General features: G+C 46.1%; 1 protein-coding gene across 4 annotated transcripts; it reads right to left on the bottom strand.

The window, feature by feature from the left end:
* Window positions 1-78: 78 nt before the first annotated feature.
* TERF2 (telomeric repeat binding factor 2) lies at window positions 79-22,437 on the bottom strand. 4 transcript variants are annotated; one of them, XM_029075327.1, is made up of 10 exons: window positions 22,070-22,437; window positions 19,069-19,164; window positions 18,125-18,255; window positions 14,077-14,163; window positions 13,533-13,679; window positions 9,855-9,961; window positions 7,075-7,467; window positions 4,559-4,644; window positions 3,369-3,418; window positions 79-1,282 (listed from the first exon to the last, which is right to left on the bottom strand). In XM_029075327.1, the coding sequence occupies exons 1-10, from the start codon at window positions 22,419-22,421 to the stop codon at window positions 1,124-1,126; spliced, it is 1,608 nt and encodes a 535-aa protein (XP_028931160.1). In that variant the 5' UTR covers window positions 22,422-22,437; the 3' UTR covers window positions 79-1,123. The 4 variants fall into 4 exon arrangements, with proteins under 4 accessions (XP_028931160.1, XP_028931161.1, XP_028931162.1 ...); XM_029075328.1 differs by having other exon boundaries at window positions 3,369-3,415; XM_029075329.1 differs by lacking the exon at window positions 14,077-14,163.
* Window positions 22,438-27,986: the final 5,549 nt, after the last annotated feature.

Below are 27,986 nucleotides of genomic sequence, written 5' to 3'. Positions count from 1 at the left end.
TAGAGGCAGGGGGAATGTCTTTTTATCAGGTCACTTTTCTCCTCTCACTGACCACACGATGTATTACACTGAGATGGGTACGGGAAACAGAGTGGAGCAGAACTTTAATGAAGAATATTATACATGATGGAAATCTGAATTGATTATTCTAAAAATATTACAGAAAACATTCATTTTCCTGAAAGCTCTAAAAGAGACCCTCGGGGACTTTCAAGGGTGTCTGAAAGATTTAATAGCAAGCACAAAATTACAGTACAAAAGGAGAAGAGAATGATGGACTTCAGTGCAACACACCAACACTTAAGCATAGCACAACTAGGGGATCAAGCTGGGGCAAGCATCTCACAACTAAGAATGGGACAAATGCCATATTGTTTTAAAGCTTTAAAAATTCAGAAGGGGAAAAAAAACCATCAGGTCATCTACAACACTATTTTACAAAAAAAAACCAAACAAACAAAAGAAAAAGCCCAAAACCAAAACAAAACCAAAACAAAAAAACCACACCAGTTCAACCACGTGGGAGTTAGGGATTAAACCTGCCTCTAACGCCCAGCAAGTATTCCGAGTAAGTGCCAAGGCGGTTTAGGGCTGGATGTGGATCACAACAGATTAAACGAATTTTGAAAAAAAAATATATATACACGGCTCCACACTGTCTCATCTAACCTGGCTCACAAGAGACGAAGTTGCACCATTCTGTTTCCTTCAAACAGCGAAAGCTTCACCCAGGACGAGCCCAGAGAGTAACTACATATTGCTGGATTCAGTACACGGGGCTGGGTGGGCAGTACCCACGGCACATTCCACTTTGCTCTGGGTACTCTTACGAGAGCTTAAAATGAGAAACTCCCGACCGAAATCATAAGAGGGCAGGCGAGGGAAGTGCTTCCGGGTGCCGCCAAAGCCGTCTGGGCCATCGCCCGCCCTGGGTTCTCTTTCCCCCTTCTTTCATTCCATCTCCTCTCCCATGGCACAGAAGTGGGACTGAAGACCTCCCCCTAAGAAGCAGGTCGCCCAGATCTCTCGTTATCTTAGATCGACTTCAGAAAAGAAACAATAGAATGTAAAAGGGCTAGTGATTAATCGGGCCCCAATTATTTCTGAGGAAAGGAAGCCATTTTCAGTTCATTCCCAGCTTCTTCATGGTCCTCCAGCGATCCTTGATCATCACGGATGTACGGTTAACAAAAGGGAAGTTTTTGGAAATGACAACCCAGTTTCCCTCCCCATACTTCATCACTCCAGCTCTGACCCATTCGCTTTCTTGCACAGTCCATTTCTGCAAGAGAAAACCGAGAGAGACGTATTACAACCTGATGAGTACTGGGAAAAGAAAAAAACACCCCTCGCCTGGAGACGGCAACTCAGTGAGCAGCATATCTGGGTGCAGAGTTGGAACCCTCAGAGGGCAGGGCCTGAGTCTGTTTGACTATATGGCAACAAGTCCAGAGTCAACCATACGTGAGCACTCAACTTCCAGAGTCCTAGCATTTCACTTCCAACTTATTCGGCATGTCAAGTCACTGTAGCTTATAAAAGCTATCCCAATCTCTGAAATTATATCATATCAGTCAGTATAATAGCCAAATATAGTAGCCAAGTTCTAAGGGTCTTACCCATTCATTTTTTTTTACACCATCCATTTCTGCACCAGAGCGACCTCCCTGTGTCATCAATGATGACCCACCCGTCCAGCTGATGACTTTAAAAAAATCCAGGTGTTAGATGAGGAAGACTGAAGAGGGCTGACACAGAGCCCCCCCAAAAACCAATAATAAACAGTCTCTTCTCTTTGCACAGCACAATACATAACACCTGGGAGACTCCGAAAGCAGACATGATCCCTGCCCTCATGGATCTTACGAGACCACCCCCTTGCCCCACTTAGGATGGAGCCTACAAATTCACAGGTAAGAATAAGATTTCTTTTGGGAGCCTAAGGACTGGATCTCAGCAGCATTGCTTAATGGAAAGAGCACGGGTCTGGGAGTGAGAGGACCTGGGTTCTAATCCTGGCTCCGCCACATGTCTGCTGTGTGACCTTGGGCAATTCCCTTCACTTCTCTGTACGTTTCCTCATCTGTAAAACGGGGATTAAGACTGAGATCCCCATCTGACACAGGGACTGGGTCCAACTCAATTATCTTGTATCTACCTCAATGCTTAGTACAGTGCTTGGCAAATAGTAAGCACTTAAAGAGTGCAATCATTATTGCTATTTGGCAAGACTGACTGGAAGATTGCCCCACACTTGACTAGCTAAAATATGCCAATCTTCCATCCGCAAAATTCGTGGCAAGGTCATGGCTGTGGCTACCACTGGGACCGGCAGACTGAGCCACAATGTGCCTGTAACTGTTTCCTCGTCAAAGTGCCCTACTGCTCATCATCCTCGTCTCACATCCACCCACCTCCTTTTTCTTAGACTGTGAGCTCCTTGGGGGCCAGGAATCGTGTCTGATTCTCATCTGTGTATTTTTTCCCAGTGCTTCATTCAGCGTTTTGCATACAGTAAGCACTTAAATCCTTCTTGAGACTTCTTAATATCACTATGTTTCCCCCACCAATGACTCAATATTAATTTCTCATCCATTAATTTATTCAAATTTTTCTTCGATCACCTCAACGTTTTCTGCCTGCTCCATGGATCCAAATTCCGCCTGGCAGGTGAAGTACTTCCTTTTGTTTGCCTTGAACCTAAATGTCCTAGAGTTGAAGGGATGTATGCTTGTTATGGACAGGGAACGTGTCTGCTAATTCTGTTGAATCGTATTCTCCAAGGGCTTAGTACAGTGCTCTGCACATAGTAAACACTCAATAAACACCGCAGATTGATTGAATGACTGAGCGGTTTGGTGAACCATTCCATGTTTGACCTGATATACCCTTCCTAACTTGTAGTCTTCAATTAAGGGCCTCTGTCAGCTTTCACACGTTTCAGGAAGAACCCATTCATTTCAACCTAAAGTTTAAGGAACGTGCCTCAACCCCTGATCATCTTGGCGGCCTTTCTCTGTTCTTTCTCCAGGTCTACTATGCTGTCCTTTAATTGTCCGTACCTTTCCCCATTTGCTCGTGCTTACCTGGAACACCTCAAATTGGCTAGGTCAAAGCCCTCCCCTTCTTCAGAGCCACACTGAAAACCTAACTCCTTCAGGAGGCAGTCCCTCATTCATTTTCACCACCTCAGGCTGCGTCAACCCAACAACCATCCTCAGCATTTATGCATACGCCGATTTATGTCCTCCTCTTAGTCACTAATTTATTCATTCTTCTATTGCCTTACTATGTTTATCCATCACCTCCCCCAGAGTCAAAAAACTGGCACCCTGTTTCCCGACAAGCTTCAGAAGGCTCTAAGTTACCTGCTTCTTGGTACCGACGGCCGAATTGTTGGCCTCTCCATCTGGTCCTGCTACAAAACAGACGTAAAGGAAAATTACAATTCACCAGTCACTTTTAACTGCAAAAAAAGAGGCAGGCTCCCTCAGTTCAATTCAGTGTTCTCAAATTCTAGAGGGATACACCAGACGCTAGTGAATATTGTTTTTCATTTTCTCTACTTATTGCAGAAGCCTGCCTCTAGCCCAGCAAAGGGCATTCCACTTTGTACCTCAACATGTTTAACACCCATATGATTAAAGGCGTATACGGTCATACTCTGTACTAATATTATAAAAACCAGTTACCTGTCTTAGAAGTTACTGTAAGCTCGTTTTGAGCCGGGACCGTGAATACAAACTCTTGTTGTAGTGGACTCTCCCAAGAGTTTGGTACAGTGGTCTGCACACAGTAAAGCGCCCGAAAAATACCAGGGATAGAGTGAATTAAGAAAAGAAACCTCTGCTAAGCTCTTCCTCTGGAGTAAGCTCCTTGTGGAAAGGGACTGTTCCTACCAATTCTGTTGTATCGAACTCTCCCACACACTTAGTACACGCTCTGCACCCAGTAAACACTCCATAAATGCCACTGATAGAAAATAGATAATGAAACTCAAGTCTGCATAGAAATGTAATATGCTGATTAACAAGAGGAGCAAGCTTTCCCACCTTCCTAGTTTAATTCTTCGGAGAGCATCGGTGTCAGACGGTGTCTACTACAGCAAGACTGAGTTTGATGACTTAGCGATAACAGGAAGAGAGATGTGATGGGGGAGCTGCTGCTTTGGTAGGAATGCTGAGACATTCTGAACTCTCAGATGAGAAAGTCAAGGAAACGGAGCATTTCCCAGAAGGCGAGAAAACTGACTTAGATCATGAGAAATGGCGACAAAAATACAGGATCATGACCAGGCTCAAAAATAGAGTTCATTTGTTCATTCGGTTGTATTTATTGATTGTTAACTGTGTGCGCAGAGCACTGTACTAAGCATTTGGGAGAGTACAATACAACAGTAACAGACACATTCCCTGCCCACAGTGAGCTCGCAGTCTAGAGGGGGAGGCAGCTACTAAAAGAAATAAAATGAATTACAGATATGTACCTAAGTGCTGTGGTGCTGGGAGGGAGGATGAAAAAAGGGAGCACGTCAGGGAACAAGGACTTCTGAACTTACCCTGGACTTGAAAAAGGTCATCCTCCTCTATCCATGTGTCCTTTTCTTCTACCCCATTGGAACTGTTCCACTTGCCTTTGTGAGATCTGAAGAAAAACCAAGAGCATCCACATCAATCAAAAACATTAAACCAGCCCAGGTAGGATGGAGAGAAAGCTGGAGACAAAGGGGAGTGGTACCAGTTGAGATTCAAAGCTTAACTAGAATTCGGAAATAAACAGAGAAACAACTTCCACAGGGTTCAAAAACACTGAAGGGAATGGGTCATTAGAAACAAAGAAGACTATTAAGAACGCCATATAGCAGGTAAACAAATATCCTCTTGCCTATCTGAGCCTTGCTTTCCTTTATTACCTACCCACCCATGAGGCAAACTGGCGCAGCCCTGCAGACCAAAATCCTCGAGAGGTCAGATGTACTTAAGTAGGGTTTGGTCCAGTCTTGATGAACTCAGGCCCTGAACTTAATTCAAACTCTGCCCTCCTGGCGCAGGTTAGAGGATATATACCTAGGGTATTCATTAATATAAAAATTCTTACAAATCTTTTTCAGAAAAACCAAAGAACCAGCACAGTTACGTTGTAGCAGACTCCTGTGACAGTCAGTAACTATGCTTAAAAGAACGTCCTTAAACTTCAAGGTTCCTTGCTAAATTGCAACAAAAAGCACCGTTTGGAAATCCCTCTTCATTTAAGTAGGCAGCAAACATTTGCTTCATTAAAAAAGAGGGAATTTACACCAGGTGCTTGGCTTCACAGAGATTAGGCCACTGGGCACCCCGTGACTTAAAAAACATTTTTGTAGAATTTTATCCTCAAGGGAATCATACTTTAAGTGAAATAATTTGCCCACCAAAAAAAGGTGCCGGATTTCCTTCTAATCATTCAAATGAGGTTATCATATATGTATTTGTCAGTTAAAAAAAAGGCAGTGTATCTTGAAGTTTCAAGATACATTCAGCTGGCTCAACACTTTCTGCCACCTGTCAGCTGTGTGACTTTGGGCAAGTCACTTAACTTCTCAGTGCCTCAATTACCTCATCTGTAAAACGGGGATTAAGACCGTGAGCCTCACATGGGACAACCTGATTACCCTGTATCTACCCTAGTGCTTAGAACAGCGCTCGGCACATAGTAAGCACTTAAATACCAACACTATTATTATTATACTTTCGTTCATGTTTTTGAAGAATTAGGAATACTAGAGAGCACTGTTCCTAGTGAGTAGAGCACGGGTGTGGGAATCAGAAAGACCTGGGTTCTAATCCCAGCTCTGCCATTTGTCTATGTGACCTTGGGTGAGTCACTTCACTTCTCTGTGCCTCAGTTACCTCATCTGTAAAATGGGGATTAAGACTGTGAGCCCCACGTGAGACAGGGACTGTGTCCTACCTGATTTGCTTGTATCTACCTCAACGCTTAGTACAGTGCCTGACCCATAGTTAGTGCTGAACAAATACCACCATTATTATTCTTTAGACAAAGCACATCTGCCTGGATATACCACAGTGTGATGTCAGAGGAAAAGACTGTGCATGTAAACAGTGTCAGACCCAAGGTGAACACTATATCCCTGAGTTTTTCCTAATGTGAGGTTCTGCAAAAATGCTTGTGGTGGGCAGGGAACGTGTCTACCAACTGTTATTTTGTACTCTCCCAACTTAGTACAGTTTTCTGCACACAGTAAGAGCTCAATAAGTACAATTGATTGACTGATTGAATACAAACCCCCAACCTTATAGGAGTATTGGGTGTGCTCTGTCCCTCCCTCACTAGGTGCTGGGAGACAGTCTCCAGATTTTTAAACCATTTACCCTACATTTCTTCAATATCACTGCCTTCTGACTGAAAGTTTATTGTACCCTCAATGGTTTATTATGATTACTCTGTGAATACTTCTGTGTTTCCCTCTTATTATTTGTCTCCTCCCCTCTAGCATAAGCTCTTTCTGGACAGAGAATGTCACTTGCTTGTTTTGTGCTCAGTTCAGTGGAATTCACTGAGTGAGCATTTAATAAACATTATTATTGCTACTATAACTAAGTTCCTGACTTAACATAGGAACCAAACCACTCTCCGGGACCAATTCCTAATGCAGAATCAAGAGAAGCCAGAAGATTAGAGAGGTTCACTTCAATCTTTTTTGGGAAGGCAAGGGAGGGGATAACATATATATATATGTATAGACAGATATAGATAAAATGCAGCCTCTTTAAAAATCAAATGGCCCAAACTTTATTACCCTTGCACCTAGAACAAAAGTTTACTAAAATGTAACTACTCCTGAGAATTAGGTTCTGCTATCGGCTCCTCCACCTCACCAGTATAGGGCTTCTAAAGTAATCTTGGGAACTCTTAATAATTATGTGGCCGCCCCTTCTCATGAAGAAAGGACATTTTTGAGAGAGCTTTTTATGCTTAATTTAGCCAAATGTTGCTTCGCCTATTAAACCACCGACAGTCCCAGAGAGGACTACCAACCAGCCTGAAAAATCGCTACGGGGGATAACTTCGTACTTGCGACTCTTCTCCCCAGACAGGGGTTGGTTATGCAACTTGAGAACCATAGGCTTGGACGCGGAAGACACGACGGACTCTTGCGAGGAATCAGGGCTCTCGCTTGGCTCACTGCTAATCTGGCTGTCCTGCTCCAGAACCAATCTACTTATTGTCAAACGTTTATTCTTGTGTTGGAGTTCAGTACTGTCTGTAGGCTCTGAGGATGGACTTTCGGTTCTTCTTTGCCGCTTGTTTTTGAGGGCTGCCGAAGGTGACGTTTGTTCGGGAATTAAAATGTCTTTCTGGTCCAGCTTAGTGAAGGCTGCATCAGGATCTTGAAAAGTGGAAAGGGTTTTGAAAGCCCCTTTTAGAGCTGAAATTCCAAATGTGGCTGGACTCTCAGGAAGCTGTCTAAAAACAAACGGAAGAAATTTTAGAATGCATCGACTCCTGCTCTTCTCCTCTGCAGCCTCCCCTTCAATGCCCCCAGCTATCACTCATTCATTCAATTGTATTTATTGAACACTTACTCTGTGTACAACACTCTACTAAGGATTTGAGAGAGAACAATACAACAGTAACAGACGTATTCCCTGCCCACAACGAGCTTACAGTCTAGAGGAGGGAGACACACATCAATATAAACAAAAAACATATGTACGTAAGTGCCGTGGGGCTGTGAGGCGGGGAGAACAAAGGGAGCGAGCCAGGGCAATGTAGAAGGGAGTGGGAGAAGAGGAAAGGGGGGGCTCAGTTTGGAGATGTGCCTTCAATAAAGCTTTGAAGGAAGGGAGAATAACTGTCGTATTTGAGGAGGGAGGGCATTCCAGGCCAGAGGCAGGACGTGGGTTCGGCGGCAAAATAGGCGACATCTAGGCACAATAAAAAGATTAGTATTAGAGGACCGAAGTGTTTGGGTTGGGTTGTAGTAGGATGGATGGAGAGGAGAGGGCAGATTTTGGCGATGTTGTGAAGGTGGGACCGACAGGATGTAGTGATGAATTAAATACGTGGGTTGAATGACAGAGAGGAGTCAAGGATAATGCCTAGGTCACGGGCTTGTGAGACAGGAAGGATGATGGTGTCGTCTACAGTGATGGGAAAGTGAGGGGGAGGACAGGGTTTGGGTGGGAAGATAAGGAGTTCAGTTTTGGACAGGTTGAGCTTGAGGTGACGGGAGGACATCCAAGTAGAGATGTCTTGAAGGCAAGAGGAAATGCGACACTGCAGAGGGGGAGAGAGATCAGGGCTGGCGATCTAGATTTGGCTTTCATCAGCACAAAGGTGGCAGTTGAAGCCATGGGAGTGGGTGTAGAGGGAGAATAAAAGGGGACCCAGAACTGAACTATCGCAATGTGTGGTGCCCAATACTAAACACTACCCAGGTCTGTGAGGTCAAGCACCTTGTTTTAAGATAAAAAGGATTTTTCAATCAAATGTCAAGTCTAAAATCTGCACAGGGTAAGCCTGATATTTAACACCAACCTCACATTAAGTGGGGCTGTTCCATATAAACTACACTGCTTCTGAAGCCAATTGCCAAGCCTGCCAAGAACAGCATGTCTGCTGAGCGACAGAGGACACTTCACCTGTTTCCTAGCCCTGGTGGTCCAGGCATAAGGAGGAGTCATTGGGGAGGGAGGAAGAAAAAGAGGGGGAAAGAAGCAAAAGGAGGCTAGCATTTCTGTGAATCTCCGGGCTCCATGCCAATTCCACGGCATGCGTAGATAGATAATCTCGTGACAAAAATATCTGGCCTCTACAGTCAAAACTTATTTTTCAGTCCTACAATACAATAAAAGGTACTAATAGCAAATCTCTGTTTTCAGCTGATTAGTAAGGCAGCTATGGGGTTTAGGCACAGCCAGAATCCATCAGATCTTTTCATCCTACCCTCAGGTCTATCTCATGCAGACCAAGCAAAAGTATCTAGCCATGATGCTTTTCAGATCCATTCCTGTCTCGAGCCATACTTTCACTCCCAATCTTATTTGAAAGCAGAGGTGTCAAATTTTCTTTCCCAATGCAGAGCCAAACTCAGGGTGGGACTGAGAGGCACAGGCACGTACATACACGTGCCACCTCCTGGAGAGACGGACATGTAGACACACAAATACTGGCAGGGAGATAAATGTCTGAGATTCACACCCAAGACAGGAAGGGAAAAATGCAGACACACACCAAAGATGGAGACGGATCGACGGCTTGGTGAGGTCCACGGTGCCCTTTCCCCTGCTCGAGGTGGGGATGGGTGGAATCTGATTGGGCCCCTTCTTACTTAGAGGGTCAGGATGGGCAGCCCAAAGAGCTGTAGGGTCAAAACTAGCAGTTTTTCCAAGACTTGGAAGCAGTGGCCTTCACTGTCTCCATCTCAGAGTTGGCAGCCTTGTTCCTCGGCCCGGACCCACTTTCACGACCATCCCTGTCCAAGACCCATCCCTCTCTCCCAAATCACCCTATACATCAGCCCTTCCCAGCTGCAGTTCGGAGATGCGACACCTAGAAGAGTAAATAGTTGAGGGGAGCCTGTCAGCCTTCCTTCTAGCGTCCTAAACAACTACTGGACTTTGCAGGTGAGGAACAAATAGGTAGTCATTCTAAACCAGGACAACCCTGGATCTTAGAGAAAGACACTGAGCATTAACGGTTCTTGGTACAGGGAGAAACGGTAGTGATGCCTACAGAAAGTTGTAGCTCGTTTATAAAAAATCCACGTACAACTTTGACATAGATGCTCCTTTCGAAATGCAACATTTCTCAAGAAAATAAAAACTCAGGGTTAAGAACCCTTTTCTCACCGAAAGGGTTCTTTGGATGGCTTTTCCACAGGCTCTGGTGCTAGGTGCTTATCTTCTGTCACAGTACCTTCTGCGGCAGACTGAGACTTCAAAACTTTTTTTGCCGTCTTGGAAAGGAAGAGAGGATAATACGAAAAAGAACTTCAGGGAACTTTGCAAACTCCATGCTTCCCCACTTCCACTGCCCTCATGAAGGAAACATCACTTGTTAATCTGCCCCACAGATTTCACGGTCCGGCCCGTGAAAGAATTCCTCCTGGGTGGCATCTAAATCTCTTCTTTCCTATTATTTCCTGATATGCCTTGGCGCCTCTCAGGAGAGAGTCCACATTTCCCCATGATTTTCTTCAACCAACTAACCAGTTTTCCTATAATGCAGGTATTGCCTACCACCTAGGAAGGTCTGCATGGAGAAAGTCCCATTCAATCATGAGGTATATCTGATTACCTCAGAAGAAATGGATTTTTTTTAAAAAATCATAACGGCTTTTAAAGTTCATTATGATGGAATGAAAAATATATTTCAGTTAAAGGTGGCTAGCTGAGATTTTGAAAAAAAATTTGTTGTAATAGACCATTAACCAGAATGATGTTTAACATGTTAACATGATATTTAACATGATGTTTAACATGAGGGTATGAGTCTCCTATCAGGAGTAACAGAGTAGTCTAAATCTGAGACTTCAGGGCACAGAACCTAGTCAGAGGAACTGACTATGGTGCTAATTAGTTGCAGAGCTCACTTGTGGTCTCTCATCCCTGTCAGTCATTTTCCTTCTGGGATACAAAGTAAAACGAGTAGGGGGGCAAGGTAGAGCATGTGATGGAGTTCATGTATAGTCTCCAACCACATTAGCTAGCTACAGGCAAAGCAGGACTAGAACCCAGGTCTTCTGCTGCCCAGAGCAGCGCTCTGTTCTCTGGACAAAGAGCAGGACTGTTTTCCCCTTAGCATTAAAGGACGCCCCGTCCAGCGGCGAGTCCCAAAACTCAAATTTGATAAGCGGTTGTCAGAGATGGAGTCCAGTAAGATTTATCTGCTGCCTAGTGGACCTTGTAGTTAGGAAGATGAAGGTTCAAATCAGCCAGCAACACTCCATTCTGGCAATCCCTTCTCAAAATGGCATTCAGCTCAGCAAGCCTGAAAAGCAGTGTGACCTAGTGGACAGAGCGCAGGCCCGGGAGTTAGAAGGACCTGGGTTCCCTGGATCTGCCCCTTGTCTGCTGTGTGACCTTGGGCAAGTCACATAACTTCTCTGTGCCTCAGTTACCATATCTGTAAAATGGAGACTATCACTGTGAGCTCCTTGTGGGGCAGGGGCTGTGTCCAACCTGATTAAATTGCATTTACCTCAGGCACAGAGTAAGTGCTTAATAAATACCACAAAAAGGTCCCCCAATCTAGAAGGAAAGTTATAACCCCACAAACGTCCCGCATTTATCCAGATTGCCCTGTCATATAAAGTCTTGACATGAGCACTACAAATCTTTGCTCCCTGAACCTTTCTCCTACTTACTGGGTTCTCATGAGCCTCGCATCCATCTCTATCACCCACTCCCAGCTCTTCTGTCTAAACCGCTCCTCTGAATCCCACCCCCTGGGCTGGCCTAAGGAGGGCTTCCCAAGGTGTTAACAATTCTATGAATCTACACCTGATCATGGCAGGAGAGTCTGCTGATGAAGCTTAGAGCTATGCCAAACAGGGCTACCCATAATGGAAAGTCTAAGCTGAAACAGAGTCGATTCACCCATGCTGGGCGGCAGCGGCATGGGAAAGAGTCAAAGGCGGATGATCAAGGGATCAAAACGCTGATCGAGAACAACGGCAGAGACTCAAGTTTTTACCGTGTGGAAGAAGGCAATGGTAAACCACTTCCGTATCTACAGCAAGAAAACTCTATGGACACACATACCCGAAGGATATTATGACAGAAGATGGAACATTCTGAAGAGTGGTGTCCATGGAGCCACTATGGATCGGAAACAACGGCATCTGAAGAAGGTGTTAGGGGATTTTCTGGGTATTTGCCATCTACAGTCAATTCTCTTGCACACTCTTTCTACAGCAGGGTAAGAGCCACGTACAGTGCTAATGATGTAACGACAATGTGTCAATCCTGAAATGACAATGTTTGTATTCTTTTTTCCAACTATTGGATGTGTGCAGGGAGACAATACTGGGAAAAGTGGGCCAGACAAATTCAGAAGAAATCAGAAGGGAAGTGGAGGGGTTCTAGACCTAGGGCAGATGAGGGCTGTGGGTGCCATTTAGCTTTTCATTCCAAAGAACAGGCAAACTATCAGGTCAGCTCTGGGTCACTATAAAGTTAATTATAGATCTCACTCGGCTCTTGAAGTAACATGCCATTATAGAAGTAAAAACTGTTTCCAGACAAAAAAATCCATATCAATAATGAATAAGAATGATATGTATTAAGCGCTTACTAAGTGCCAAACACTGTTCAAAGTGCTGGGGTAGATGCAGGTAATCAGGTTGGACACAGTCTCTGTCCCATGTGGGCTACATAGTCTAAATACGAGGGAGTGGGATTTAATCTACATTTTAGAGATGAGGAAACTGAGGCACAGAAAAGTGACTTGCCTAACACAGTAGACAAGTGGCAGAGATGGGATTAGAACCCAGGTCTTCTGATCACCAGGTTTGTGCTCTCTCCAGTAGGCCATGCTGCTTCGATATCAAATCCAAATATTTCAATCTTGGTTCTTTACGTGATCACCTCTATCATTTCTCTTCCTTTGATTTTGTAAAAGATACTCCCCTTAGGTCTCTTTCATCTATGTCTGAGAGTGCACCTCCCAGATTTTCAGTCAATTAATCATAGAAATGTACTGAATGCTTACTGTGGTCAGAGTACTGTACTAAGCACTCGGGAGAGTAGCCAAGTTAATGCCAATCCTCCAAAATTCACCAGTCTCGTCTTCCCTGATTGTGAGGAATACATTCCCATCTATTTTAAATCCAGCCAATATAGCCCATTAAAAAGGAAATAAGAAAAAGGGGGAAAAGAAAGGTCTCAGAATACATGCTTCTAAAAAGTGGGTGGCATGCTGGCCGCTCGGAATTATTTGACGGAAGTTGGAGACGGTGAGAATTTTGATATCCCATATTTACTAAATATCAGAAAGCAGTGTGGATTACTGGACTATAAAAGGGGAATTAAATACCTACTCTCTCTTGCCTTCAGACTGTGAGTCCCAGGCGGGATGGGGATGACTGGATTGTATCTACACCAGCACTTAGTACAGTGCTTGGAATTTCGTAAGCCCTCAAGAGAAGCAGTGTGGCCTAGTAATTAGAGCCCAGGCCTGGGAGTCAGGAGGACCTGGGTTCTAGTCCCAGCTCCCCAGTTTGTCTGCTGTGTGACCTTGGGCAAGACACCTCACTTCTCTGGGCCTGTAAAATGGGGATTAAGACTGTGAGCCCCAGGTGGGAGAGGGACTGTGTCCAACTTGATTACCTCGTATCTACCCCAACGCTTACAACAGAGCCCGGCACGTAGTAAAGGCTTAACAAATACCATAAAACCCCCCACAGTTATTGTTATTATTATTACTATTAGTAGTAACAACAATAATAATTAACCTGGGATAAGACCTCCTCTGGACCCTCTGTCAGAAGGGTACAGAAGAGAAGGGAGGACCAAATATTCACATACCGTAAGCAAAAAGGGCTCTGCATCATCTGTGTGACTCTCCAGGAACCGCAGCATCTTCTGCTGGAAAGTCTCATAAGAGAAGTTCTGTATCACGGGATGCGCCCAGTTCCTCTCACGAATAATGTTCAGTAGATCGTTTCTCAATTTCTGAATGATGAATAAACACAATAACCCCCTCATTAAACGCTGTGGCACTAAAGACCGTGAAGTTGGCTGCCTAAATGTTTATGATGTTCTATCAGTAAGGCAAAGTGAACAGTTCAAAGTTAAAAGAGCAACAGATACCACCTGGGTTTTTGGCACCGGTGTACTGAGTTGGCAAACAACCCCCAAGCCACCCTCACACGCCCTTGGCATCTCCACTGTGCCCCTGTTCCTGCCTACGACATCTGAGGTAGAGCACTACTTATTAATACTCTGAGAGAGGACAGCACCTCTCCTTGCTTCCCAACAGAGGCAATGAAATGAACTCCAACTACTCCAAAATCACCCTAGGAATCCCCCTGCTCTCCCGCCCTGACGGATAAAGCCAGAATTAATTTACCTGGGTACTGGGATCCTTGGACATATGCTTTTTCAAAATTTTTGAGGCCTTTTCAAATTCTTTATTTTTGATACAAATAATAACAGCCTATAAAAAACAAAAAAAGGCTTAGTTTTGATCTGCTTGAATAATAACTAAATATGGACTCAGGATTCTATGACTCACAATGAACTCCTTTACCATTCTAAAAAGGACTTTTTACAACAAATGGACTTTCCCACAAGTAAACCAAATTCCCGGTAAATGATGACGACCCTGTTTTAAAATAATAACTGCAAACAGCTCTTAATCCATTTACAGAGGAAAACTCTTCCTGTCCTCATTCTTTTAAGAGATTGGAATCTATTCCACATTGAGTTATTTTCTTAAGGGGTGAAAACCCCTAACATTTGCAAGTGCGGCCTGTTTTAATATAATGTCCTCGCAAAAGAAGCGGGATGAATTCCAGGTAGTTCATTCCCAAATCCAACATAATGCTCAGTTCCATATGCGAGCATTAACTTTAATGATTTTTGTTCAAATCAGGGTTCTTCATGAAACCTTTTCAGATTGCCATATGAAAACAAACTGTTTGCTGCCCCCAGCTTTCCGCAAATTTGGCAGAGGAAAACCCTGAAGCCAGTTTGGTATAGAACCACCAGACTGCCCACCTTAAAAAACACAGCCCTTAAAGAGCAATTTCAATTGAATGTTCAGAGACCAAACAAGGCAGACATTCCTGGTTCATCTTCATCATACACAGTCATTTTACATGGAGCAACGTGAGGCCTCGGAGGCTACAGCAGGGGCAGAGGAACTTCACCAAAATGTGCCCTATCTTCCAAGGAAAAGGAAGCTTCTGTCTGCCAAGAGTGTTAATAAGAATATCTGTCATCCATTCAGACCCGAGGGGCAAGGCCTGTGTAAAATATTTAGGGATAAACTAAGGATTTTTTAAAAACGGCAGAGACATATGAAATAAATAAAAACCAGATGAAAATTAAGAATATTTTAGTTAGGTTCAGTTGGAATTATCTAGAAAGTAAGGGTTGAGGCTTGTGAAATGTGATTTTTTTTAAGACTCAAAGTTAAAAGGGCAATTCTGTATAAGACTCAGGATTCAAGAGAAAAGTACTGTTATACCCTAGTTAAGTGCTCTTTATTGGTTTCCTGAAAAAAGTGTTTACTGAAAAGGTGCTAGACAATCTAATTTGGGAATAAAACTGTATTAATGCATTCCCGAGATCCAAAAAAAAGGCCATAATAAGTATACTTTAAAACAGTGACAAATGCAATAACTCTGGATTTATTATCAAATAGCAACATAAAAGTGTAGTAAAGATAATAGTCCAAAGCGCTTACTGTATGCAGAACACTGTACTAAGCACTGAGAGAGAACATAAAGGTGGCAATTAGACATGGTTTCTCTGGAAGCACTGAGAGAGAACATAAAGGTGGCAATTAGACATGGTTTCTCTGGTGGGGGGGGGGGGGGGGTGATGACTCACAATCTAAAATACCCATAATGAAAGATTTCAAATTGGACCTGGGGAGGGAAAACACAGTTCTTCTTTTTTAAAGTGTTTGCTTTCAAAGCCTCTCCCAGCAAAAAGGTACCAGTGCTAGCAGACTCGAGATTTGCTATGATCTCCAGGAAACAGGGGCCTTTAATGGAAACTGAAATGGTCTTTCATCACTTTTGCTAACAGCCTAGAGATCTGCTATAATCTCCAGTAAATAGATGCATTTAATGTAAATTGAAAGGGGCTACCATCACTTGATTCAAATGAGTCAAAATAATTCTTTGGGAGGAGAAAGGGACATGATCAAGCCATAGTATATTTTGCCACCTCTCTCAAAGTGAGAGACTGCTGTTACCTGCATCAGACTATCAAGAAAAAGAAAGAAGAGCTTTATAAAGGGGAGATGGCTCTACAGAGAGAAAAAATACCAAGACCATTATCATGACTGTATCCAGCATGCAAACTACAGCAGACACACCGAAAGAAGCAAAAGCTTTAGGAAACGTCACTTACGAAGACTCAGAATATTCACTTTCTCCTGGCTCTTTAGCCCAGCTATACAGGGCAAAAGAAAAATGGTGTCAAATGTGCTTCTGTGGACAGGTACAACCACATTTTCTTTCACTGTTGTCTCGATGACATCTTACACTGACTGTCCAGAAGCAGGGCTATTAACAACAATCGGATTACCAAACCCACTCACAGATGAAGACTCTACCGTAACACTACGCCGGGGCCAACGAGAAGATGATTATGCTAAAAAAGCATCTGCTTTCTCCAGATAATTAAAGCTGCAGAAGTTTCAGTTACTTCAGGTATAGTTACTGAATACATCCTACTGAGACTGCAGCTTCTCTCCACTTGAATTTTTCTTCTTCCACTTGAAGGTTCAGCAACTCTAAAACTTGTAGATGTTAGCTCTATTCTAAGATCTAGAATTTACAGCAGGATTGATCGACTAAAAGTCTTGGGTACCAAGAGAGAAAGAGTTGATTTTGACCAAAGTTAGAAGACTCCATGGCTAGATTTTCTGGGCTCTGGGAAGATTCTTTATTCACAGGCAAAGATGGTCTGCTGGGAAGTCTAAGATGCCAGTGCGCTACCAGTTAAGAATATCCAGGGTGTCTGCTTGCGATTTTAATAACTGTAATAAACTGGTGCTAAATATGCTGTTGATCATCTTAAAGATTTATTCAAAATGAACTAACTACTGATAAAAGAATCGTATTTATCACTTCACCCCTTAGCATTCTGGAAGCTGAGGATCACATCGCTACTAAAATTACACTAAAAATGAGGAATGCCACTGGTAAATAGAAAGTCACGCTAAGAAACAGGTGATAAGTTTTCTGTAGTTTAGAAGCAGAAAGAGAAATGCTCGAAATACAAAAAGCTATTGCATAAAAACCCAGTCACCAAACAAGTGAGAGAGTGGTGAAATCAAATGATGTCAACCTGAACAGCCTGGCCAGAATGAGTTAAAAGGAAGAAGGTTCAAGTTACCTAAGGTTCTAATACTAAGGAGCAGATTCTTGATAAATATAAACACCACTCTCCCTACTAAAGTTTAATTCTATTATTCGAGATTTAAAGTAGCTCCAAAGAAATTTTACAGTAAGCTCTTCTTCAAAGTTGAGGTTATAAAATGAGCTATTTACATTTCATTTGCATTTCCTGTGAGATGTTTCAACAGCAACTTCGTTTTTTTTTTTTTAAGACATATTTACATTTTCTCTTCCCCATGAAGAGAACTGCACATATGTGATGCTCCTCTTTGCGTCCCCCTCCTTCTCAAGGAAATTCAACAAGGAGGAGCCTGACCTGCATTTATGAGTGCGAAGGCCAATCTGGTCAGCCTTGATTTGAATAATCACTTACTGAATAATTTCCCTGGTGGACTTCGGACAAGTTACAAGGATAACTTAACTAAAGGTATAAAAAAGGTCTCTAAACCTAAGAATCTTTTTCTGGTTTTCTAACGATGGAAGCACATGGGAACTGATCAGAGGCAAAGAGGAGATCAAGGTAAACAGGGCTCCAAACCCTGATGCTACTGAACCTAGCCTAAAAGTTGGTGTGACTACAGAAAGGGAGAAAGTGACGTGGGTGGAGTATAAGATTGGGAGATGTAATCTGATTTAAGTAGTTCCCACCCCCCCACAACTCTGGCAGATGATTAGACCCATTTAATACATCAGATTCCTCTATGAAAGGGGGTGAGAATACACTAGATCATTTGATTATTTTCCCCTAAACCACAACTCTTCCTTGACAGGATGGGCACAGAAAGTGGATGATGGCCACTTCTATAACGTCAGCTACCTCAGCTTCTGTACCCACAATGATCTAAAAGGCATCTCAGTGAGGGGAGAAGCTAGAACAGAGCCCCAACCCACACTTGAAACTCCACACCACAAAAGCAGGAAGAATTCTCAAATTCCCTTTGGCCCCCGGGGCGCCCCATTGCTTGAAAAAAATGTGCACACTTCCAAATCTACCAAATCTCTAATATGGGCAAAAGGCAAAAATAAGAAATTGATCCTTACAGCTTCTTTTACCAGTTTTCGACTGGATTCTACCACAGCTTCTGTCAAAGGAAACTCTGTTTTAATCGTCTCCAGCACAACGATAGCGGATTCCAGAGGCGTGAGTTCAGCCTCCATATCAAAGGAGCAGTCTAGGAGAAAGGAGAAAGATTTTCATTTATAGCTGTTGAATTACTAATATGAGCCCTTTTCCTATGCAAAGTAGACAACCCACCTCAAGCCATCCACCACACAATTTTCTTCTATAACTCAAGGCACTTTCCCCACCTACGTATACAAAAACTGTAATGTGATAATGAGGCAAAAGAAAAAGAAACCCAGTTCAGCAATCAGACTGAAGATTTCCCAGCATGGACAGCAAAGTGAATAAGAAACTGTCAGTTTTATTTTGCCACCTTGCAAAGCTCTGGTGTGGGAGCAGAGCAAAACACAAACCATGAGGTCAGTCAGGCCTGAGCCCCCAGAAGAATTTGCAGGTTACCAAGAGAACAACCTTGGTGCAGAATGGGGAAAATGCCGAGATACCGAGCGAAAAGTAAAGTTACTCTCTCGGGAACATGCACAGCGCATCACTATTGGTAGATTTTGAGAGGACTTAATTCTGCTTAGAGAGGCAACATGACATAATAATAATAATAATGTTGGTATTTGTTAAGCGCTATGTGCCAAGCACTCTTCTAAGCACTGGGGTGGGTACAAGGTCATCAGATTGCCCCCGAATCATTATTATTATTATGAATTCAAGATGTAAGTTCAATGCGAGCCCGTTGTTGAGCACGGATGGTCTCTATCTGTTGCCGAATTGTCCATTCCAAGCGCTTAGTCCAGTGCTCTGCACCTAGTAAGCGCTCGATAAATGCGATCGAATGAATGAAAGCCCACCGAGAAGATGGACAACAAGGAAGGTAAACAGAGGGCCAAGCAGGGAGAGGAGTCCTCCATACCCAGATTCTCCCCTTCGTCAATACGGGACAGACACTGCATGATCCGTAGCAGCCGCGACACCGTGTGCTCCTTTCCCAAGGGCCGCACAAGGAGAGCTGGAAGACAAGGTGCCTGGGTCACATCCCCCACTCTTAACCTGCATCGCCCAAACCGCCCCTCGAGGCCCGCCTCTCTTCAGAGGTCCCGGGGTGCCGCTGCTCTGGTCACTCCAGGTTACACACCTGCTCGCTCGAGGGCTCACGGGGTGCAGGGCCAACCTCCAGGGGTTGCCTACTGACCTTCGCGTGAAGCATAAACTCCTCATTCTTGACTTCAAAGCTGTCCATCCCCTGGACAGCCGCTCCTACCTCCCCACTCCCCTTCTCCGGCCCACCCCGGACACTCCGCTCCTCTACCACTAACCTCCTCACTGGGCCTCATTCTCGCCTGGCCCACGTCCTTCCGCTGACCTGGAATGCCCTCCCTCTTCATCTGCCAAACTCTCTTTCCCTCTTCAAAGCCCTACTGAGAGCTCACTTCCTCCAGGAGGCCTTCTTAGACTGAGCCCCCCCTTTCCCTCCGCCCCTTTCCTTTGCTCTTCCCCCTTCCCCTCCCCACATCACTGGTGCCTATTTGTACATATTATTTATTACTCTATTTTATTAATGATGCATAGGTATCTATGTTTCTATTTATTTCGATGGTACTGACCCCTGACTACTTGTTTTGTTTTGCTGTCTGTCTCCCCCTTTTAAACTCTGAGCCCATTGTTGGGCAGGGACTATCTCTATCTGTTGCCAAACTGCCCTTCTCCCTCCCCTCTGCACTAGTGCAAATTTGTATATATTATTTATTACTCTATTTACTTTATTAATGATGTGTATATATCTACGATTCTATTTATCTTGATGGTACTACTCCTTTTGTTTTCTGTCTCCCCCTCTTAGACTGTAAGTCCGTTGTTGGGCAAAGGGACTGCCTCTGTTGCCGAACTCTCCATTCCAAGCGCTTAGTCAGCGCTCTGCACACAGTCAGTGCTCAATAAATACGTCTGAATGAAAGGGCAGGGGTGGTCTCTGTTGCCCAACTGTCCATTCCAAAAGCGCTCTGCACACAATCAGCGCTCATTAAATACCACTGAATGAATGGGCAGGGATGGGCTCAATCTGGTGCCCAACTGTCCATTCCAAGCGCTTAGTCCAGCGCTCTGCACACAGTCAGCGCTCAATAAATATGATTGAACGAATGAGCAGGGTTTGTCTCTATCTGTTACCCAATTGTCCATTCCAAGCACTTAATCCAGCGCTCTGCACACAGTCAGCGCTCAATAAATACAACCGAATGAAAGGGCAGGGATGGTCTTTGTTGTCCAACCGTCCATTCCAAAAGCTTAGTCCAGCGCCCTGCACACAATCAGCGCTCACTAAATACGACTGAATGAATGGGCAGGGATGGGCTCAATCTGTTGCCCAACTGTCCATTCCAAGCGCTTAGTCCAGGGCTCTGCACACAGTCAGCGCCCAATAAATATGACTGAACGAATGGGCAGGGGATGGTCTCTATCTGCTGCCCAACTGTCCAAGTGCTAGGTCCAGTGCTCTGCACAGTCAGCGCTCAATACATATGACTGCACCAATGGGCAGGGATGGTCTCTATCTGTTGCCCAATTGTCCATCCCAAGTGCTTGGTGCAGGGCTCTGCACACAGTCAGCGCTCAATAAATTAGAGAAGCAGCATGGCTCAGTGGAAAGAGCACAGGCTTTGGAGTCAGAGGTCAAGAGTTCGAATCCCAGCTCTGCCACCTGTCAGCTGTGTGACTGTGGGCAAGTCACTTCTCTATGCCTCAGTTCCCTCATCTGTAAAATGGGGATGAAGACTGTGAGCCCCACGTGGGTCAACCTGATTCCCCTGTGTCTACCCCCGCGCTTAGAACAGCGCTCGGCACATAATAAGCGCTTAACAAATACCAACATTATTAATAAATACGATTGAACGAATGGACAGGGATGGTGTCTGTTGCCCAACTGTCCATTCCAAGCGCTTAGTCCAGCGCTCTGCACACAGCGCTCAATAAATACAACTGAACGAATGGGCAAGGTCGGTCTCCATCTGTCGCCCAACTGTCCATTCCAAGTGCTTAGTCCAGCGCTCTGCACACAGTCGGCGCTCAATAAACACGACTGCACGAATGGACAGGGATGGTGTCTGTTGCCTAACTGTCCATTCCAAGCGCTTAGTCCAGCGCTCGGCACACAGCGCTCAATAAAGACAACTGAACGAATGGGCAAGGTGGGTCTCCATCTGTTGCCCAACTGTCCATTCCAAGTGCTTAGCCCAGCGCTCTGCACCCAGTCGGCGCTCAATAAACACGACTGAACAAATGGGCAGGATCAGTCTCCATCTGTGGCCCAACTTCCCATTGCAAGCGCTTAGCCCAGCCCTCTGCACATAGTAAGCGCTCAATAGAAACGACTGAACGAATGGGCAGGGATGGTCTCGGCTGCCCAACTGTCCATTCCAAGCGCTTACCCCAGCGCTCCGCACCCAGTCGGCGCTCAATAAATACACCTGAAAGGGCAGGGACGGTCTCTGCTGCCCAACCGTCCATTCCAAGCGCTTAGCCCAGCGCTCCGCACCCCGTCGGCGCTCAACAGATACGACTGAACGCAGGGCCAGGGGGCTGGTCTCTATGTGTCGCCCAACTGTCCAGCGCTCTGCACCCTGTCAGCGCTCGATAAACACGATGGATTGACGGGACGGATGAAGGAAGGCGGTGGGGAGGGCCCAGCTCGCCCACGGGCCCAGAGAGGCGCCAGGCCCCTCCAGCCCACGGGGGGCAAGATGGCGGCCCCGCTGCTCCCCACTTGCCTCAGGCCCGCTGCCCCTCCCCCACCGGCGCGCGCCCGCCTCCGCCGCGCGCCTGCGCAGACGGGCCCCCTCCCTCTCTCCCTCCCTCCCCTCCCCCGCGCGCGCGCGGCGGCGGCGGCGGCGGCGGCGGCGGCCGGGCCCGCGTGCTCTCACCCTGCATGATGTCCCGGATCTGCCTGAAGTCCCCGTAGCGGCCGCTCCGAAAGGCCCGCAGCGCCTCGTGGAAGTAGAACTTCAGCACCCACCGATTGACCGCCTCCTCCAGCCGCGCCTCGTCGGCGCCTCGGCCCACTTCCCCCCTCAGGGCCGGCTCCTGCCGCGCCCGCCGCGAACGCCCGATGCTCTTGGACGGCCGGCGCCCCGAGGCCCGCCCGTCGCCGCTGCCTCCCGCCATCACCTCCGCTTTAGCGGCCGCCCTCCCCTCGCCCAGAAATGACGTCAAACGACGCAGGATCCGTCTGCCGGAAACGGGCTCCGTCCTCCTCCTCCCCGTCCTCGCCGCCATATTGGAGGGAGGACGGGACCGGCCGGAGTCGGAAAGCCGGGGAGGGGCGGAACTACAACTCCCAGCATCCCTTGCAGGCGCCCGCCCGCATGTTCGGCTCCCCGCGGGCGCACTGCTTGCTGGGAATTGTAGTCCCGACCCTCCCTTCTCCCGCCCCGCAAAGAGGACGATGGCGTTCTTTAAGCGCTTACTGGGTGCCAAGCACTGTCCTAAGCGCCGGGGGGAGATAGAAGGTCATCAGGTGATCCCCCGGCGGGGGGCTCACCCCTCAAGCGGCGTGGCTCAGTGGGAAAGGGCACGGGCTGGGGAGTCGGAGGTCGGGGGTTCGAATCCCGCCTCCGCCACGCGTCAGCTGGGTGACCTTGGGCGAGTCACTTAATGTTAATAATAACGTTGGTATTTGTTAAGCGCTTACTATGTGCAGAGCACTGTTCTAAGCGCCGGGGTAGACACAGGGGAAATCAGGTTGTCCCACGTGGGGCTCACAGTCTTCATCCCCGTTTTTTACAGATGAGGAAACTGAGGCCCAGAGAAGTCAAGTGACTGGCCCACAGTCACACAGCTGACAAGTGGCAGAGCCTTCTCTGGGTCTCAGTGACCTCATCTGTCAAATGGGGATGAAGACTGTGAGACCCACGTGGGACAAGCAGCGTGGCTCAGTGGAAAGAGGCCGGGCTTGGGAGTCAGAGATCATGGGTTCGAATCCCGGCTCTGCCACTTGTCAGCTGTGTGACTGTGGGCCAGTCACTTCACTGGGCCTCAGTGACCCCATCTGTAAAATGGGGATGAAGACTGTGAGCCTCTCGTGGGACAACCTGATGACCCTGTATCTCCCCCAGCGCTTAGAACAGTGCTCTGCACATAGTTAGGGCTTAACAAATACCAACATTATTATTATTATTATCCTCCCCCCAGCGCTTGCAACAGTGCTTTGTACATAGTAAGCACTTAACAAATGCCATTATTATTATTATCATCCCCATTTTCCAGATGAGGGAACTGAGACACAGAAGTGAAGCGACTTGCCCAAACTCACCCAGCTGATAAGTGGCGGAGGTGGGATTAGAACCCACAACCTCTGACTCCCAAGCCCAGGCTCTTTCCACTGAGCGACGCTGAAATATCTACTGAAGCTACCATAAGGTCAGCCAAGGTAAAGTGATTTGGCCCCACACCTTGGGATAGAATAACTGAAAAAAAAATCTGTCAGTCTCCACTTTCCACAAAGACATAGGTTGTCTAGGCCCAATCTTTATTACAAGCCTGGATGACAATTATTGCCCCGAAATTAAAGATTGGAAGAATGAAAATGCATCATTTTCCCCATATAGTAATCGTCTCCAAAGCTCATAAATATATTGTTAGCCTGTGTTTAATGGTGTACTGTCACTATCCTAGACACATTGTCAAAACATCTCAGTGCCAGCCCCATCACTACACATATGCTGGTGTCCTGGCATGTGAATATCTCCTGTCCACTACAGATGTGGTGTGGTCACCTTTACACCTAGATATTTAAGTTTTAAGTGCCCAACCTCCCTTGTTTCTGTTCCTGCCACCAAGATCCGTGGCTCAATAATGATGTTGGTGTATGTTAAGTTCTTACTATGTGCCAAGCACTGCTCTAAGCGCTGGGGTAGATACAAGGTCATCAGGTTGTCCCATGTAGGGCTCCCTGTCTTCATCTCCATTTTACAGATGAGGGAACTGAGGCACAGAGAAGTGAAGTGACTTGCCCAAGATCACACAGCTGACCGGCTCTGCCGGGACTAGAACCCATTACCTCTGACTCCCAAGCCTGGGCTCTTTTCTCTGAGCCATGCTGCTTCTCCGAAGTGGTGCCCATATTCAAAGTCATTCATTAATTCAGTCATATTTATTAAGCACTTATAATAATGTTGGTATTTGTTAAGCGCTTACTATGTGCAGAGCACTGTTCTAAGCGCTAGGGTAGATACAGGGTAATCGGTTGTCCCATGTGAGGCTCACAGTTAATCCCCATTTTACAGATTAGGTCACTGAGGTTAAATGACTTGCCCAAAGTCACACAGCTGACAGGTGGCGGAGTCGGGATTCGAGCCCATGACCTCTGGACTCCCCAGCCCGGGCTCTTTCCACTGAGCCAAGCCACTTCTCTATGTGTGCAGAGCACTGTACTAAGCTCTTGGGAGAGTGCAGTACAACAATAAACAGTCACATTCCCTGCCCACAACAAGCTTACAGTCTGGGGGGGGGGGGCAGTGAGGAGAGAAGGCAGACATCAATTCAAATAAATAAAATGACAGATATGTACATAAGTGTTGTGGGGCTGGGAGAGGAAAAGAGCAGAGGGAGCAAATCAGGGTGACAAAGAAGGGAGTGGGAGATGAGGAAAAGTGGGGCTTAACTTGGGAAGACCCCTTGGAGGAGATGTGCCTTAAATTCATTCAATAGTATTTATTGAGTGCTTTCTATGTGCAGAGCACTGTACTAAGCGCTTGGAATGTACAATTCGGCAACAGATAGAGACAATCCCTGCCCACTGACGGGCTCACAGTCTCATTGGGGGAGACAGATGGACAAAAACAAGACAACTTAATAGCAATAAATAGAATCAAGGGGATGTACACCTCATTAACTAAATAGAGTAATAAAAATATATACAAACGAGCACAGTGCTGAGGGGAGGGGGAGGAGCAGAGGGAAAGGGGGCTTAGCTGAGGGGAGGTGAAGGGGGGGCAGGGAGGCAGCAGAGAGAGCAGAGGGAAAAGGGGAAGCTGTCTGGGAAGGCCTCTTGGAGGAGGTGAGGCCCTTGAAGAGGGAGACAGTAATTGTGAGTGGTTTGAGGAGGGAGGGCATTCCAGGCCAGAGGCAGGACGTGGGCCGGGGGCGACAAGGCAGGGGAGATGGAGGCACAGTGAGTAGGTTAGCCCTAGAGGAGCAAAGGGCGCAGGCTGGGTTGTAGAAGGAGAGAAGGGAGGTGAGGTAGGAAGGGGCAAGGTGGTGGAGAGATTTAAAGCCAATGATAAGGAGTTTTTATCTGATGTGGAGGCGAATTGGCAACCACTGGGGTTTTTTGAGGAGCAGGATGACATGTCCTGAACGTTTTTATAGAAAATTGATCTGGGAGGCAGAGAGGGGAGAGAGAGAAGGCTGGGAGGGCAGCAAGGAGGCTGATGTAGTCATCCAGGTGGGATAGGATGAGCGACTGTATTAACGCGACAGCAGTTTGGATGGAGAGGAAAGGGCGGATTTTAGCAACGTCGTGAAGGTGGGACCGACAGGATTTTGTGATGCTTTGAATACGTGGGTTGAATGAAAGAGAGGAGGCAAGGATAATGCCAAGGTTGAGGAGTGAGGTGTGCGGGCTGGGTTGAAATAGGAGTGCAGCGGGGTGAGGTCGGGGGGCAAGGTGACTGCTTTAAAGCCAACGGTAAGGAGTATCTGTTTGATGCAGATGTGGATGGGCAACCCCTGGAGGTTCTTGAGGAGTGGGGAAACGTGGCCCTAACATTTTTGAATGTTTCTTAACATCCCTACTCCAATGTCCTGCTGACACCTCAAACTTTACGTGTCCAAAATGGAAGTTCTCATCTTCCCACCCAAAATCCTGTCCTTCCCCTGACTTTCCCATCATGGTAGACAGCACCACAATCCTCCCTGTCTCACAAGCCCATAACCTTGGTGTTATCCTCGACTCATTTCTCATTCAACCCACACTAAATCCTGTTGGTCAGCCTCCACAATGTCACGAAAATCTGCCTTTTCCTCCCCACCCAAACTGCACCCATGTTGATCCAAGCGTTTATCTACCCAGCTTGATTAATAATAATGTTGATATTTGTTAAGCGCTTACTATGTGCCGAGCACTGTTCTAAGCGCTGGGGTAGATACAGGGTAATCAGGTTGTCCCACGTGAGGCTCACAGTTAATCCCCATTTTACAGATGAGGTAACTGAGGCACAGAGAAGTGAAGGTCACATTTCTGACAAGTGGCAGAGCCGGGATTCTAACCCATGACCTCTGACTCCCAAGCCCGGGCTCTTTCCACTGAGCCACGCTGCTTCTCTGCATCAGCCTCCTTGCTGATCTTTTTGCCTCCTGTCTCTCCCCACTCCTGTCCCTATGTCGCTCTGCTTCTCGGATCATTTTTCTACAGAGAGGTTCAGTCCGTGATTCCCCACTCCTCAAGAGGAGTGAGAGGAAACCAAGCGGAACCCCAGTGTGTGAACTGTGGTGGAGTAGGAGCCAAACAATAAGTAAGGTGGAGAGGAGAGCTGATTCAGTGATTGCCTCAAAGTCAGTGGTCAGAAGTTTCTGCTGAGGAGTGGGGAATGGTATTTTAGGAAAATTATCCAGGCAATAGAATGAAATATGGCCCCGAGAGGGGAGAGACTGGAGTCAGTCAAAATACTTGAAAAGGAGGGGGAAGGGAATTGCTTGAGCCAAGGTAAATTTTGCAGCATTGTTTTAAAGTGTAAATGATAATAATAATTATGGGACTTACTATGTGCCAAACACTGTTCTGAGCACTGGGGTAGATCCCAGCTCTGCCACTTGACAGCTATGTGACTGTGGGCAAGTCACTTGACTTCTCTGGGCCTCAGTTCCCTCATCTGTAAAATGGGGATGAAGACTGTGAGCCTCATGTGGGACAACCTGATTACCCTGTATCTACCGCAGCACTTAGAACAGTGCTCTGCACATAGTAAGTGCTTAACAAATACCAACATTATTATTATTATTATTATAACAGGATAATGAGGTTAGACACGGTCCCTGTCCCACATGAGGCTCACGGTCTTGGTAGGAAGAAGTAGGATTTAGTCTTCATTTTATAGAAGAGGTAAGTGAGGCACAGAGAAGTTAAGAGACATGCCCAAGGTCACACAGCAGAGAAGGGGCAGAGCTGGGATTAGAACCCAAGTCCTCTGACTCCCTGGCCAGGGCTCTTTCCCTGGATGGGGAGGATGGGAGGGTGGGATCAGGGCAGTTATAAGAGACAACAAAGAATTGAAAATCTCATCACCAACAAGAAAGCTATTGATATTGACAACATTGAAGAGGCCGGGGAACATTCTTCAATCAGCCCGAGAAGGACGTACTATGGGACCCGATGATGTCCCTTTTACAAGAACCGCCCAGACTCCCAACCAGCAGACACCTCCAAATATGCAGACACATCTCAGGAATACCCTGGACCACCCAGGCTAACATCAGAGGCAAGAATGCCTACTTTCAGGGAGGAAAAGGAGTGTTGGAAGAGTATAAAGGGGTTCAGCAGACAATGGTCTTTCTTCTGCAGGTAATAGTCCACTGGTCGCTTAACCGTTGCGTGAGAGAGCCGGTAAACTTCACTGTGTGAATCTCTTGACATGACATCTCATTCTTGGATTGGTAAATATACCGGGTTTCTTTACTTTTTGGGGGGTGTTCTCTTTAGGAACCCCAATATGTTGCTGGTGCGAGGCAGTTGTCAGCAACTGAGAATAGAAGTAATAGTAGTATTTTTGTTTATTGAGCACCTACTGAGTTCGGAAAATACAACAAATGCACAAGACGTGATCTCTCCCCGCAAGGAGCTCA

This window comes from Ornithorhynchus anatinus, chromosome 11 (assembly GCF_004115215.2).
Source record: "Ornithorhynchus anatinus isolate Pmale09 chromosome 11, mOrnAna1.pri.v4, whole genome shotgun sequence".
In the NCBI taxonomy this organism is placed as follows: Eukaryota; Metazoa; Chordata; class Mammalia; order Monotremata; family Ornithorhynchidae; genus Ornithorhynchus; species Ornithorhynchus anatinus.
This window is presented reverse-complemented; position numbering and strand designations above follow the sequence as displayed.

Bases quoted from the DNA above. Each gene is read 5' to 3' on its own strand.
- TERF2 (XM_029075327.1), bottom strand. From the start codon at position 22,421: ATGGCGGCGAGGACGGGGAGGAGGAGGACGGAGCCCGTTTCCGGCAGA. The intron at 7,468-9,854 runs GTGAGAAAAGGG...GTTTGTTTTTAG, and splicing joins CCATCCAAAGAACCCTTTCG to ACAGCTTCCTGAGAGTCCAG. The intron at 3,419-4,558 runs GTAAGTTCAGAA...TCTGTTTTGTAG, and splicing joins TGACCTTTTTCAAGTCCAGG to CAGGACCAGATGGAGAGGCC.